The 14,822-nt window shown below is 60.5% G+C and overlaps 2 protein-coding genes across 2 annotated transcripts; one reads left to right on the forward strand and one right to left on the reverse strand.

Moving 5' to 3' along the window:
* Positions 1–3,551: 3,551 nt before the first annotated feature.
* On the forward strand, positions 3,552–5,857 carry LOC141738021 (acrosin-like). The gene is made up of 5 exons (XM_074573069.1): positions 3,552–3,637; positions 3,941–4,141; positions 4,472–4,737; positions 5,026–5,171; positions 5,510–5,857. Exons 1-5 carry the CDS (start codon positions 3,567–3,569, stop codon positions 5,855–5,857), a joined length of 1,032 nt encoding a protein of 343 aa, XP_074429170.1. The 5' UTR covers positions 3,552–3,566.
* On the reverse strand, positions 5,794–11,495 carry ARSA (arylsulfatase A). The gene is made up of 8 exons (XM_074573068.1): positions 11,083–11,495; positions 10,557–10,797; positions 9,869–10,087; positions 9,236–9,405; positions 8,640–8,764; positions 8,336–8,463; positions 7,836–7,938; positions 5,794–7,728 (listed from the first exon to the last, which is right to left on the reverse strand). Exons 1-8 carry the CDS (start codon positions 11,325–11,327, stop codon positions 7,427–7,429), a joined length of 1,533 nt encoding a protein of 510 aa, XP_074429169.1. The 5' UTR covers positions 11,328–11,495; the 3' UTR covers positions 5,794–7,426.
* Positions 11,496–14,822: the final 3,327 nt, after the last annotated feature.

Here is a 14,822-nt window from a genome sequence, read left to right on the forward strand (position 1 = left end):
CCTCATCCTCCGTCCGCCGAGGCTGGGAGCTGGGCCCTGCTGGGAGCGGGGCTGTGCTGAGGATGCCGCTGCTCCCCTCAGAGCTGTGTCACCCCCTGTGCCCTCCTCCGTACAAAGCTGTCGCTGAGCCGGCTCTGTGCTGCTCCCCGGGTAGCGGGGTCTCCCACGCCGCGCTGATGGCACAGGTGGCGTTCCCAGGAGCCACTTGGCACGGAGGGGAAGCGAGCGTGCCCCCGAGGCGGGCTGATGCCGAGGGCTGAGAAGAGCTGAGACGCGGGGAAAAGCTCACCCTGGAGTCGGAGGGCTGCAGACCACAGACCACAAGGACGAGGGTCCGCAGGGCACAGTGGGAGCGCGGCATCCGTGGGGCGGCTGCAGGGCAGCTGCTCCGCTGAGGGCAACTCTGGACCCTTCTCCAGCCCCCGCAGTGGCATCTGTGCGGCGCTGTTGTGAAGCCAAATGCAGCTCCACGGAGGGACACCTTTCTCAAGCGAGCACTACCAAATTTCGTGCGCAGCAGCCTGTGACTGTGGGTCTGGGGGGGCAGAACAGCAAGGAGAGGGCGCTGTGGGGCGCTGGCTGGGGTGCAGGGGTGTTTGTAGGCTGGGGTGCTGCAACTAGCAGAGGGGTTGGTGCTGGTAAATAGGGTCGCAGGGCCGTTGGCGAGCGTGTGCAGAGCTCCTCTGTGTTGTCTTGACGTGCCGCTTATACAGAGCACTGCAGCAGCCCAGTGACAACAGGCAGAGCTGGAGCAGGGAAAGTGTCTGTCCACAGGGCCAGGCCCTGGAGATAAGTGTGAAGCGCGGGGTGTCCACAGCAGAGGGACCAACGTGCCAGCAGCACACGCAGCCATAGCGTGGCACGCAGGACCAACATATGGACGATGGCTGCCCGAGCAGCAGGGATGCAGGATGGCACCAAGGAGGTGCAGGCATGGAGGGGCTATCAGCAGGGGGCACAGAAAGGGGGCTGAACTGCAGGAGAGAGTCCGTCTCCCTTCCAGGAGAAGGGTCAGAGTCACCGCTGCCTCCTGACATGGGGAGACCTGGTCCTGCCACCCCAGAGTGAGGAGATACAGCAGGGGATTGCCCCCAGCAGAAGGCCTTGCTCTTCCTGGGCTGAGGGCGGTTCTGGGCAGACATCCTGCAGCCTCCAGGTGGCGGATGGATCTGGGATGTCCCTCCACAGCCCAGTACCACCCCTCACATGCCAGCTGGAGTCTCCTGACGGGCTCTCTCCGCTCCCATTCCTGACATTATTTTCCACAGGCCATGTCTGCTTCTTCCCATCTGCACGCTTAGGCTGTAGGCTGGGTGCCAGGGGGTGCCAGAGATGGTCTGTGTGATGGATGATGCTGCATGGGCATGTAAGACTCTCAAAAAGAAGGTGGTATGGACTGTGGTGATTAGGTGCAGGGCTCGGTCAAACAAGCAAACCGACCAGCGGCTTGCTTCTGAGTGACGGGCTCCTTCACCCTGCCTTGTCTCCCTTTTCCACGCTTGTACCTCCCCCTCACCTTCCCTGTCTCCTCCCTTTCTCTGCCCTTCTCTCTCCTCCCAGACAAGGGACCCAGCCCCGGATATTTCCCCCCTGCTCCCACGTTTGCTCCATCTGTGAACAGCATTGGTGTTTCAGGCCCTGTGAGCTGGGTCGCCGTGAACTTCCATGGCATTACTGGTGGGGTTTGCTGGGTACTGCTGTCCCTGCCAGAGTCCTCTCCCCAGAATGACCCCAACTCTTCCTTCAGTTATCTGTGAAGTGTGCCCCCCTCTCTCATCAGTTCCCCTTAAACACCTGCAAAATGTGGTGCTGGAGTGGCAGAGTATGCGCAGAAGACACGCTGTGCTCTCTGAGGCTGCCTCCTGTCTACTCTACGCAGATACGGGGCACCACCTTCAGGTCAATTGTCAAAAAACAAAGCACCCCGAGTGAGCCCGGTTTGTCTGGGGCCCAGTTCTGGTGCCTGGGAAGCCATGCTACGCCTCAAGGGCCTTGAGAGCAGCTCTTGCACTTTCAGAGGGAGCCTGCCCTGCCACCCTGGGCACCGGGCTGCCCCCTCAGCCGTGTGCCTGCCTTCCACCCACACAAGCCAGGATGGCAGCAGGAGGCCGCGGTACCTCTCACCAGCTCTGAGGCTGCTGTGCTTGAGGCCGCTGCCCTCCGCCCTCCGGGGACCCGGCCCGGCTCAGTGAATGCGACGCGCGTGGCTGCTCCTGCTGTTCCCCTGTGGCTGCCCTGTGCTCCCGCGTGTGAGCACGGCTCCACCGTGCAGCTGTAGGGGGCTGGCTGAGGAGACGGGGCCGGTGGAGGGTTGGCCTGGTTTCAGCTGGCACGGAGTTAGTCTCTCTTTCTAGGCATGCTTGTGACAGGAACGTCAAGCATACCTGTTGTTGTAATTGTTGCTGAGTGATGTTTACATTTTGGGAGGACTTTTTTTCAGCTTCCCATAGAAGAACTGACAGAAGGATGGCATGGGCAATGACATACTCCATACCATAGACATCCTGCTCAGTCCATAAATGGGGGTTAGCCGGGGGTGGGAATCCGTGATCACTGCTCCAGATGATGACAATTCACCTGGCGGTGAGAGTGCCTGGTGTTACTATTGGTATGAGTAGTGTCATTTGTCTTTTTCTATATCTTGTTCTATTAAACTGTCTTTATCTCAACCCAAGAGGTTTTTTCCTTTTCCCTCCTTTTCTCCCTCTTCTCCCTTGCGGGGGGAAAAGGGCGTGAGTGGCCGCGCGGTGGGGGTTAAACCACGACAAGGATTTACCAAAGCCACTGAGAATGCCAGGTGGGGCTGAGAGCAGGAGCACCCCTCTCTGTCTAAAGCTGGAAATTGCCTGTCTTTGGCCATACACACCAGGCGCCACAACTGCCCTGGTCGGCGTTGGCCCAGAACAGCACCATAATTCAGAGACAGAGAGGACATGAATCCTGCCGGCGGGCGTTGCTGTGGCTGACACAGCCAGTGTGGGCTGCGCTGCGCCTGCCCGTCGCCGTCCTTTAGTGCAGGAGGGTTGACACTCCTTGGCCGTGCTCGACTTATTTGGTTTGCCCATCACTGCTCGCCTGCTGCGGCTGTCACCAGGTGGGCTCTGCAGCACCCAGCCACGTGCGTCCTGCCTGTAGTAGTTCTGTTCTCTGGTGTATGTGCTTTGGGAAGGACCCGGCGGCAAAGGGCTGCAGAGCGCAGGGTGGCCGTGAACGCCCCAAAGGGGCTGTGATGCCACGTTGCTTTGTCCCTGCAGGCTGTCAGCAGGCAGTGCTCCGAGCCGGGCGCTGCCGCCTGCCACGGGGCACACACGCAGGCAGAGCGTTCAGCGGGGCTCTGTCGGGGGTGCCCGAGCCCAGCTTCTGCCTCCCCTCCTGCTCGGAACCCCCCATGTTGCTCCCCCTTCCCCCGAGAGACCACCGTGCCCAGCAGAACCAGGGACTGTGTGACATCAGCCCTGGCAACCAGGGCACCGTGGGCAACGCCAGCGCTGCGGGCACCGTGCCGGCTGCTGCTCTGGTGGCGACGAGCCCGCGGTTCTTGCAGCTGCCACGTGCCGCTGCCAGCCATGACTTTGCTCCTCGTCCTCGTCCTGCTGGCCCTGTGCTGGCCCGTGCACGCCACGTGGGACAGCTGTGGGTAAGTGGCCGAGGCTCGGGGAGGGAGCTCAGGCAGCCCTTATGGGGTTCACTTGTCCCCTGTGGCCACCACCGCACAGCTTCCCCAACCCCACGTGGGAGCCTCAGAGCCTCGCCAGCCCCCAGGCCGCTGGCACAACCCGTCTGTGGGGCCAAAGCAGGAACAGGGGCGGGCGCACGCGCGCCCCAGGGGTTCCCTGGCCCTGCTGCCCACGCAGCGCCTGCTGGGGAGGGAGGACGGCTGACCCTCAGCCAGAGCAGCAGCAAGCCATGGAGCGGCACACTCTTGAGTTTCTGGTTACAGAGCGACCTGCGGGCTGCGGCCCATGGCTTATCACTACGGCACGTCGCGTGTCGTGGGTGGCACGGACGCCCAGCCAGGGGCCTGGCCCTGGATCGTCAGCATCCAGGACCCCTGGGAAGCAGGCACGGGGCACATCTGCGGAGGGTCCCTCATCAGCTCGCAGTGGGTCCTCACGGCAGCCCACTGCTTCATCAACGCCAGGTAAGGAGGATCGGGAGCGGGGCCGTCCCCACCACGCTGGCAGGTGCCCTGTGCCAGCACCACGTGCTGCTCCCGCCCCAGTTCCTCGCCCGGTGCCTGGGCTCTCCTGGGCCGGCGCAGAGACTGCTCGGGAGAAAGCTGTGCTCGTGCCGCATCTTCCCAGCAGCCCCCGGCTCGACATCGCCTGCGCCCGAGGCACGCCAGGGCCGTCGCACCCTCTGCAGCGCGGCTTTCCCCTCTCCCCGGGGCAGCAGCAGAAGGCAGGGAACTGCTGGGCTGCTGCAGCACGTGGCTCCGCTCCCTCTGAGCCCCCTCTCCGTCTCCTTCCAGGCACATCAGCATGTGGCGCGTGGTGGTCGGGGCCACCCGCTTGTCTCGGCTGGGCCCGGAGGTCCAAGTGCGCAATATTCGGCGGCTCCTGGTTCACCAGCACTATAATAACATCTCACAGAGCAACGACATTGCGTTGCTGGAACTGAACCACCCCGTCCAGTGCAGCTACTACACACAGCTCGCCTGTGTGCCCGACGCCTCGCTGAGAGTGTCGGAGCTGACGACCTGCTACGTCAGTGGTTGGGGTGCCACGGCTGCAAGATGTGAGTTCCCCAAAAGCGCTCGTGTCCCGAGGGCAAGCTTGGCTCACTGGGGAGACGGGTTGGGCTTCCTGAGAGCAGAGGGGAAAGCCAGAGTCGGGCCGTGGGGACATTCGCCTACGGAGAGAGGGGCCCAACCCATTACCCAACGCAAGACCAAAGGGCAACAGCGGTACGAGGCCTTCAGGACGCAAAGCCAAGAACCCGGGCAAGGGGTTCACCAGACGGGGTGGGGGGGAGGGGAGAACGGGCAAAGAGCTGCTGGGTGCTAATTCCTTTCTGTGCTCACAGCTGCAAAATCAGCTGATGTCCTGCAGGAGGCCCAGGTCCACCTCATCGACGTCAACCTCTGCAACAGCAGCCGGTGGTACAGAGGGGCCATCCACAGCCACAACCTGTGTGCTGGCTACCCACAGGGTGGCATCGACACCTGCCAGGTAGGAGCGTGCCACAAGCCCAGCCCCAGCAGCGCAGGCAGCCCCGGCACAGCCGCCCAAACACACCCCGGGGCGGGCTCTGCCCGCCAAGTCGCCCTCCCGCCGCTGGCTCCCCACCCCTGCTGGGGCTCACCTCCCCTTCCCCATCTGCGGGTCCTTGCCCCGCGCACGCCTTGTCCCAGAGGCCGGGGACTCTGCCCAGGAAGCCCATCCGTGCTCTTGGCAGCCACGGCTCCCGATCCCAATCCCACAACGTCGCTCTTTCACACGTCCAGCAGCCAGCCCTAGTGCTGACGGTGGCCACCCAACACACCTCAGGCCTCTCTCCTCCGCTGCAGGGTGACAGCGGTGGTCCTCTGGTGTGCAAAGACAAGAGTGCGGAATACTTCTGGCTTGTCGGCCTGACCAGCTGGGGGAGAGGCTGCGCAAGAGCCAGGCAGCCCGGCATCTACACCTCCACGCAGCACTTCTACAACTGGATCCTGGTCCAGATGGGACTGCGCCCGGCACCAACAGCTACCCCGACACCACAGCCAGCCTCCACCTCCACCCCCTATCAGAGGCCAAAGACAACACCAACACAATCGGGCAGGTTTGGATCCTGCCCGTTTCCACGACAGAAGCTGGTGGAATTCTTTAATCTGCTGCAGGAGCTCCTGCGGCTCCTAAGAGGGGAAAAGGCTTGAGCAGCAGGACGCACAGGACCCAGCGCAGGCTGCAGCGTTCCACCACATCTGCTTCTGGGGCAACACCTGCCGATCCAAAGGCAGCCTCAGTGCCAAAGGCCTGCTCAGTCCTGCCCACGCTCCTCCGAGTGTACGCGGGTGCGGACGATGATGGTTGTTGAAATAAAGTTGCCGATTTTCTCAGCTAACCGTGCCTCGCTCCAATTCAGTCTCCTGTGCAAGGGAAGGACTTCCCTGCCCAGCACCTGCGGAGTGGGGCTGCAGGCACACCGTGGGGCACAAAGGGCAAGAGTCGCTCCCGAGGGATGGCGATGTGCCTGGTCACAGAGGAGGGTGCTCAGAGCCACCGTGGGATGGAGAAGACCGGCACATTGAGGATAGGAAGCCATGATGTGAGATGCAGACAGCTCTGCGATATGCATTAAGCACACGAGCTGATGAGCAGGGCCTGGCATAAGCCTCAGACAAATGAACCGACCCTGGGAAACTCCTGAGCATGACAAGAGACATTGATGACCACAGGGAGCAGCAGAGTGAGAAGCCGACAGGAGTTACAGTGCCATAAGGAAGAGCCAGATTTCATGGGTACTTATGGGGGATGATGAGAGAGGAGGGCACACTTCACAGATAACTGAAGGAAGAGTTGGGGTCATTTTGGGGAGAGGACTCTGGCAGTACCCGGTGCAGGTGGGTCCGGAGGCCTGGCTGCCAGCAATGGCAGAAGGGAACAGACGTCACAGGGACCCCGCCGTTGGAAACACCGTGTGTCCGGGGCCAGCTTCTGGTGGGAGCACTGTGTGTGTGTGCAATTCACTGGTGAACTTGAAGCTGGACTCACTCACGAGCAAGAGGACAGAGACCCTTTCAGCCATGTGGGCAGCATGCGGTTGCAGCCCACTTGATTCATCAGCCCCAGCATCCATAGACGTCACAAGAGGACCTCGCCTGCCAACACCAGCCACATCTCCACCTCCTGGAGTCATGAAGGGCTTGGAGGTGCTTGAGCATGCACACCCTGACCTCTGTCCTGCCTAGGCATCTCCCCTCTGCCCTGGCTGCGCAAGGTCCTGCCTCAAGCTGCTGGCCAGGACCATCCATCCCATGCTTCTCTTGCGGTGCTCCTGGACCATCCTGAGTGACGGTGCTGCAGCTCCCAGCTCTGTTCCCCCCGCAGGGCACTCAGCATGCCTCCAGCTGAACTGGCATCTCTGGACTCTGGGGCATGCCCTTTGCTTCATCTTGGTCATGGTTTGCAAGGAGCTGTTCTGGCTCTGGAGATGATGCTGTATCGTGGTCCCTCCCTGAACAAGTCAGGGTTTCTGTCAAGAGGCCTCATCTTGAACATCCAACACAGAGCACAGGGTCCACCGACCTGCAGTCCTTACAGGGTTGGTAATCTTCCCAACCCAGTTTGCTACCCCAGCATCCCATTAGTCAGAGGCGTCACTGAGACAAAGCTACAGGGTAGCTCAGGCTCAGCTTGGTTAGTCGGGGGCATTGGGGGGGGTCTGGTGTGTTTGGGATAGAGTTACAGCGTGGAGCAGCCTAAGGGGATGGAGCAGCCAGAGGCTAGGAGCAACGGCAGCAGGAAGGCTTAGGAGTGCAGTTTGGTACGCAGCAGGGCTGTAGGGTGGGATCCCTGCCCTTCCTGATCTGGCTTTCCCCAAACTCCATGCGCTGTTCAAAAAGCACTTTCTGCAGGTTGATCTCCTTCAGGACCTGCAGAACCTCTGGCCCCGCGCCACTCTGCAGCAGATCATAGTTCTCGGATGGGTCTGACTCCAGGTCAAAGAGCAGGGGGGGCAAGTGAGGGGTGAGCGGGGTCAGCCCGTGGCAGGCCTGGTCTGGGGTCGTATCGCTGTGAAAGGAACCTGCAAAAGAAACCCCCAGCTCAGTTTCTTCTCTTTGAACGTTGGACAGCAAAACCATACAGGACTTCACAAAGCTGCCCACGGAGAGGAGAGGTGGGAACACTAACCTTGTGTGAAGTAATGAGCCTTGTACTTCCCAAGCCTGACAGCAAAGGGGCCGTGCAGTGGATCGGGGGACGGCGGGTAGAAGAACATCATCTGACGGGGACTCTGTGGGAAGCAGCAGAGCCAGGCTCACCTGTGCAGTCATGAGGCTGAAGAGCCTGGAACAGACCAGGCAGAGACTCCAGGGAGTCACACAGGAGCCCCAGTACTACAGCCAGGACGTGGCCAGAGCGGGGGAAGCTGACGAGCAGCAGCATCCCATTTGCTCCCTACTCAAAGCTCTGTCCATCCACTGCAGCCATGGGGGTTTGGCCTGGGAACATGCTGCACGTGTTAGAGCTGAGCAGCCTGGGGAAGCCCAGGAACTCCATGGCATGACCCTACCAGCCAAAAGGTCCCAGCTCATGGGTCTCCCCTGACCACCAGCTGGTTCGACTCATCAGGCATGCAGCTCCAGCCCCACACCCAGCCCTCATGCACAATGCTTGCCCACAGGACTCACCTTGCCTGACCCGAACAACACTGGACTCAGATCATAGCCATCCAGGGCAACTTTGGGAAGAGCTGCTCCAGCCAGCATAGCCAGGGTTGGCAGGATGTCCAGGGTGCTTGCCATCTCATGCGTCACTCCTGTCACCCACCACAGCAAGGCACAAGGAAAGGTTCAAGCACCCGATCCCACTCCCATCCCTGCCATTCTCACTTCTCTCACACCCTCTGCTAGTCCCGGGGCAGCCAAGTGGCCATGCCACCCCTGCCCTGGCTGGCATCAGCATGCAAAAGGCACAAGCAGTGCCAAGTCTCACCTGGAGTGATACGGCCTGGCCAATAAGCCACTGCTGGTTCCCTCACGCCACCTTCGTATGTTGTGCCCTTCCCACACTTCAGAAGGCCAGAGCTGCCTCCACGTGCCATCCGCATAGTGGAGGGGCTGTGAGAGAGAATGACTTACCATCCATTTCACAGGTTCAAGCTACCCCTTCCCCTGATGCTGCCGACGGGGCCATGATGAGAGACACATGGTGCCAGCAAGTCACACCACCATCTTTCTCAGCCTTGTGAGGTAGGAGGTGTGGGGCAGGTGAAGAAGACCAATGCCACCCACACACAAAGGGAATCGGGGTACATTTGGGCTGCTGCATGCTCCTGGCTCAAACCCTGTGAGGTTTCTGCCCACGAGGAGGGGCACAGCTGAGCCACAGGAACAAGGAGCAGATCATGCACTGGGTCCTCTCCAGAGCAGCATACACCTCTTGCCTCACTTCAAGTCCCTGGAGTCTCACCTGGCAATGTCACACCACATCCCATTTGCCCCAGTCAACCAATGCCTCATTCCAGTTCCCCCACGACACAGCAGCAGAATCTTACCAGTCACAAAGTCCCCCCTCCTGAGCCCACTCACCCATTGTCAGAGGTGAAAAACACCAAGGTTGTGTTTGCAAGACCATTTTCCTCCAGGGCCTGCAGCAGCTGTCCCACTGAGCCATCAAACTCTAAGAGTGCATCACCAAATGGCCCCCGCAGCGACTGCCCTGCGTACTCCTGGCTTGCAAACTGGGGGTAGTGTGTATGCTGGAGAAGGAGCAGAGAAGACTGCTATGTAAACTCCTAGAGCTGCAGCTGGTTCCCAGTTCACCCGAGGACAGTGAGCACCCCAGCTAGGACATGGAGATATGTGACAATACCCATGAGATGAGAGGAGGCTTGTCCCCAAGTTCAGAAACATTTCCCAGAAACAGCAGAAAGGAGCTGAGCCCCAGGAGAGGATGTGGAGTCCCAGAATGGGACGTTTTCCCAGGTGAACTCCTGTCCCAGAGAAGTGGGCAAAGGTCCAGAAAGAAGCAGCCCAAGAACATTATCAGAACGGTGCTGCCACAAGACCTGGACCTTGATAACAGCAACTGCAGGTCATCCAGGAGCAGGTGTTGACTGCTCAGCACAGGCTGCAGGAGCTGAGATGTTTCCCGGCTCTCCCCACAGGACAAAGGCTCCCTCCCCCACCCTTGCACCTGGAACAGCCCTCCCCTTCTCCTACGTGGGAGGCATAGTAGAGCAGGAAAGGGCGGCCTCGTTGCGCACAGTCAGCGATGAAGTCCCGGGAGAATTTGTTGTAGAGTGGCACCAGATCAGGGAAAGATACCGGCTGCTGCACGATGCTCTGGTTCCAGAGCAGTGGGACTGTCACCAAGCCTTGGTCACAAGTCCCAAAGCACTTGATGTCAGGTGGGAAGCAGGTGAGATTCTGGCAGGGGCCCTGGAGAGAATAAATAACACTTTGTCTTTTCCCTGTGTTGCAAGACAGGGAGTGGAGCAAAGTCTCACAGCAGCCCACCACCAGGTCCTACGGGCACCCTTTGGGCAGCCATTCCCAGAAACCCAGGGGCCTGCCCACCCTAGAACTGAGCAAGGACCACACTGCCCTAACATCATTTTCTCCTGGCAGCAATTCAGATGTTTCTTTGTAGCCCAGAAGCTGACCTTGACAAAGGGCACATGTCCCCACGCACAACTGCCACCCACATTCTGCAAAACTGACCTATCATAGGAGCACCTCATAGACGGGCTTTCCCCACCAGCACCCCCCTCTCCTGCCTGCAGCCACCCACACCCATCTGCCCAGGCAAGCACGAGCCTGGCCTATCTGTTTTCAAGCAAGCTTCATCCTTCAGTCACTCTCCCCACCCAGCCCCGGGACACCCTTCAGGGCTTGACAGGCCTCTCACCTGGTCATGGGAGTAGGGCACCCCCAAGAAGTGGTCAAAGCCCTGGTGGATGGGCAGGAAGGAGCCATTAACCCCCAGGCCAAGGTGCCACTTGCCAACTATGGCTGTGGCATAGCCCTTAGCCTTCAGCACCTCTGCAATGGTGACCTCAGACAGCGGCAGGCCCCCCCGCGAGTCCGGGTTGAACACACCCGGGTAAACCCCCGAGCGCATCTGGAACCGGCCGGTCAGCAGGGCTGCCCTAGGGGCGAGAGAGGGGAGACAGGTGTCACACGCTGTGCCCAACCGCCACAGAGGGTGCCCCGTTCCTCGGGGCCTGGCAGCGCAGCTCCCCGGTGTCCCAGCTGCCACTGCCACCGCCCCTGTCCATGGGGACACTGCAGCCGAACCTTTGGGCCTCCTGGGACGCGGCACCCCCATTCCTGCCAGCGCTACAGCACCCCAGCCGGGTGCCCAGCCCAGACTCGGAGCTTCCTCTGTGCCCGCCCGGGGCCCCGCTGCAGCCGCCAGCCAGCGAGGGACGTACCGGGAGGGACTGCACACCGAGGAGCTGCTGTAGAAGCTGGTGAAGCGCAGCCCTCGGGACGCCATTCGGTCCAGGTGCGGCGTGGCGGAAGAGGGGTGCCCGTAGCTCCCCAGGTCCCCGAAGCCCAAGTCGTCCGCCAGCAACAGGACGAAGCTGGGGGGGACGCCGGCGGCTCCGCGCAGGGCCAGCAGCGCCAGGGCCCACGGCAGGGCCGGCAGCGCCAGCGCCCGGCCCCGCGGCCCCATGGCGATGGCGCTGCCACCCGGGGCGGCCCCGCGGTACGCGCGGTCAGCTCGGGCTGCAGCCCTGTCCCCCGCGCTCGGCTGCGCCCGGCTCGGCTCGGCTCGGCTCGGCAGGACCCGCCGCCCCGCTCCGCCTCTTCCCGCCCCGCGCCGGCGGCCCCGGGACGGGCGGGACCGAACGCGCCGCGCCACCGCCCGCTGACCCGCGCAGGCGGGCACGTGACCCGGCGGCGGCGCGGGACACGCCGGGAGCTGTAGTCCGCCGCCGGCCCGCGCCCTTCCCTCGCCGCCGCTGGTCCCGCGCCGCCGCCTCCCGCACCGCCCTGCCCGGCGCAGGCGGCCGCCGGAGACACGAGCCCGCCCCCGGGTGCCGCGGTCGAGGGTGGTTTGTTAACAACAGCTGGGGCCCGTCCCCGGCCTCCCTCCTGCGGCGGGCGGCAGGCTCAGCCGGACCGGCCCGGCCCAGGCCGCTGCTCCCGCCCTCCGGGAGGGCAAATGAAGGCGCTGCTCTCCAGATGCTGCAGGGTGCAGACACCCGTGGGGCGGGCAGAGAGCGCGGCCTGATTTGGGGCAGGCTGGGCGCTGTGGGAGCCCCGGCACTTCTCAAAGCCTGTTTCCGTGCAGCAGTGGCAGTTTCGTGTTCGGGCTCAGGGATGGCTGGTTGAGCCCGGCCGTAGGAGCAGGTCAGTGACTGGTAACCAGAGTGAGGAAGGGACAGTGCAAAGAGCAACAGCAGCTCTCTGGTGGAAGCGAGTGATAAGGAGGACGAGGAGGAGAAGGGGAGGTTCTGCACCCTGTGGCCTGTACTCTGTGGTGTCTGCTTTTGGAAACCGGAGAAAGCTTGGAAGACAGGGACAGAATTGAGGGTGAAAGTCCTGAAGGCCTCCATCTGGTCAGTTTCTCCAAAATAAATAAGAGTAAGGCAAGACCAGAGATGGTGTACAAGCACAGGCACAGCGGTGGTGGTCTGGGACTAACCACGCAGCAGGCAGAGGTGAGGACTCTCAGCCCAAAGACAAAGCAGGGGTAAGGCTGGCTAACGTCCTAGTCCACCCTAGTCTGGGTGTTCTCATGTAGATGTGCCTGTGTTTTGCATCCAGGCCGTGTGGTCAGTCTGTTCTGGCTTTTCCTGTTGCTACTAGTCAGCATTTCTTAAGACCCATCCCATTTTTACAACCACTTTCTAACATGCTGGTGAACTCCGCTCTCCATTGCTCCCTGCCTCCGTAGCTCAGTCTGTCCCTGTAGTGCCCGGCATTCCTGCGCGCCCGGCCCCGGGCCTCCTGGCAGCCTGGCCCCCCGCACAAGAAGGATGCTGAGGCTGCTGCTGCCGCTGTGCTCGCTGCCATCAATTATTCAGGGCCAAGATGCAGAGCAGAGGAGGCTGGTGCTGCAGCAGGAGGCAAAACTGCTGCATAATGCGTGGAGCCCCCTTTGCTCATAGGGCATGGCAGTGCTTGCCCTGCAGTGCCTGGCCACGGGGATCAGGGGCCTGGCCATCAGGGCACTGAGAGGAGAACAGCTGGGGCTCTGAGCTCGGGGCAGGGGGCACGGTGTGGGGACAGTTTCAGAGACCCGACAAGAAAACTGAGCACGGCATGGTGTGACTGCTCCAGGCTGCACGAGGCTCCGGTGGGCACAGGTAGGACATGCGGACGAACAGCGTCCACGCAGCCAGGCATGGAAGGAGAGGCCCAAGTGGCTGCTGCAGGGCTGTGGGAGCACGTGCCAAGAGACAGGTGTGATAGGCTATGTCTACATGAGCATGTGGGGTGTTAACAGGCTATACGTTTGTGTCGGTGCAACACTCTGGGTGTGTGTGCACACATGTGTACAGGTGTGTATGCCTCCATATGTGTATGTGTGCATGGACATGCATGTGTGCATGCATGGACAAGTGTGTGTGCAGCCATGCGAGGTGCAATCTTTGAGTACAAGCATGGCTGGGTGTACGCTGTAAGCATGCATGTGAGCAGATGGGTGGGTGCACACTGTGTGCATGCATGGATGGTGTAGGGTGTGCATGCACTGCCTGTGTATGTTTTGTGTGTGCATGCACATGCTCTGTGTGTATGTGTGTACCGGCCCAGTATGCGTATACATGCAGTCTATGTGTATGTGAACGCTGTGCATAGCACTCTGTGTTCAAGATGTGTGTTTTGAGTATGGGTGTGCACACACTCAGGGTTTGCATTGCACCTTCTGTTTGTACCCACGAGCATCTCCATGCACCCTGTGCACATGTGCACCCTGTGCGTGAATGCAGTGTGTGCGTACATCATTTCTGTGCATGTACTCTGTGCAGGTGTGTGTGCGTGTGTGTGCATCTGTGAGGTCTGTGCACACTGTTTCCAGCCTGTGTTCCTCCCAGATAATGTCTCCTTGCAGGAGGGCTGGAGCTGAATTGGGAGGACTCTCGTTCCCAGGAGGTTTCCCCCGTCTCAGTCCAATGGATCTGACTGCTCTTCCCACGCGCAGGTACTAGAGACTTAGTTTGTCTTCCAAAGAGCCAGGTCCCGTTCAAGAACATGCTCACATACCTCATGGGCACGAATGGCAGAACAGATTAACATGGGTAGAACAATACCTTTACCAGCAGCCACTTAACACAAAATGCACAACCCAGCCCTTGTCTTTCTCTCCAGGTGATCAGGACTGATGTTCAGTAGTGAAACACACACACATCACTCCCTAGATTTGCAAGCACAGCATGTTCGTGGTTCCCTTAAATATTACCGTGGGTATTAAGTTTGATTAAAATCCACGGCTGGATGTCAAGCTACTTATCATAGAATTGTCTAGGTTGGAAGGGACCTTTAAGATCATCGAGTCCAACAGCTAACCCAGCACTGCCAAGTCCACCACTAAACCATGTCCCTCAGCACCACCTCTACGCAGCTTTTAAATCCCTCCAGGGATGGTGACTCCACCACTTCCCTGGGCAGCCTGTTGCAGTGCTTGATAACACTTTCGGTGAAGAAATTTTTCCCAGTATCCATCCTAAACCTTCCTGGCACAACTTGAGGCCGTTTCCTCTTGTCCCATGGCCTGTTCCTTGGGAGAAGAGCCCGACCCACCCCGGCTACCCCCTCCTTTCAGGGAGCTGCAGAGAGCGAGAAGGTCTCCCCTCAGCCTCCTCTTCTCCAGGCTGAACACCCCCAGCTCCCTCAGCCGCTCCTCACAAGACTCCTGCTCCAGACCCCTCACCAGCTCCGTTGCCCTTCTCTGGACATGCTCCGGCCCCTCGATGTCTTTCCTGGAGTGAGGGGCCCAAAACTGGACACAGCCCTCGAGGTGGGGCCTCACCAGAGCCCAGTACAGGGGGACAATTGCTTCCCTAGTCCTTCTGGCCACACTGTTTCTAATAGAAGCCAGGATGCTGTTGGCCTTCTTGTCCACCTGGGCACACTGCTGTAATTGGCACAGACCTTGGATCTTTCCAGATCCGTATGTCCTCTTGCTTGTGAGTGAGTCCAGCTTCAAGTTCACCAGTGAATT

Source organism: Larus michahellis, chromosome 1 (assembly GCF_964199755.1).
Source record: "Larus michahellis chromosome 1, bLarMic1.1, whole genome shotgun sequence".
Lineage (NCBI taxonomy): Eukaryota > Metazoa > Chordata > Aves > Charadriiformes > Laridae > Larus > Larus michahellis.

What these genes read in the sequence shown, in the direction of transcription:
- LOC141738021 (XM_074573069.1), top strand. Translation starts at nt 3,567, where the DNA reads ATGACTTTGCTCCTCGTCCTCGTCCTGCTGGCCCTGTGCTGGCCCGTG. An exon ending in GCCACGTGGGACAGCTGTGG is followed by an intron (nt 3,638 to 3,940) that starts GTAAGTGGCCGA and finishes TTCTGGTTACAG; the next exon opens with AGCGACCTGCGGGCTGCGGC. An exon ending in GGGTGCCACGGCTGCAAGAT is followed by an intron (nt 4,738 to 5,025) that starts GTGAGTTCCCCA and finishes CTGTGCTCACAG; the next exon opens with CTGCAAAATCAGCTGATGTC.
- ARSA (XM_074573068.1), bottom strand. Translation starts at nt 11,327, where the DNA reads ATGGGGCCGCGGGGCCGGGCGCTGGCGCTGCCGGCCCTGCCGTGGGCC. An exon ending in TGCTCTACTATGCCTCCCAC is followed by an intron (nt 9,406 to 9,868) that starts GTAGGAGAAGGG and finishes CTCCTTCTCCAG; the next exon opens with CATACACACTACCCCCAGTT. An exon ending in TTTTTCACCTCTGACAATGG is followed by an intron (nt 8,765 to 9,235) that starts GTGAGTGGGCTC and finishes TCTCTCTCACAG; the next exon opens with CCCCTCCACTATGCGGATGG.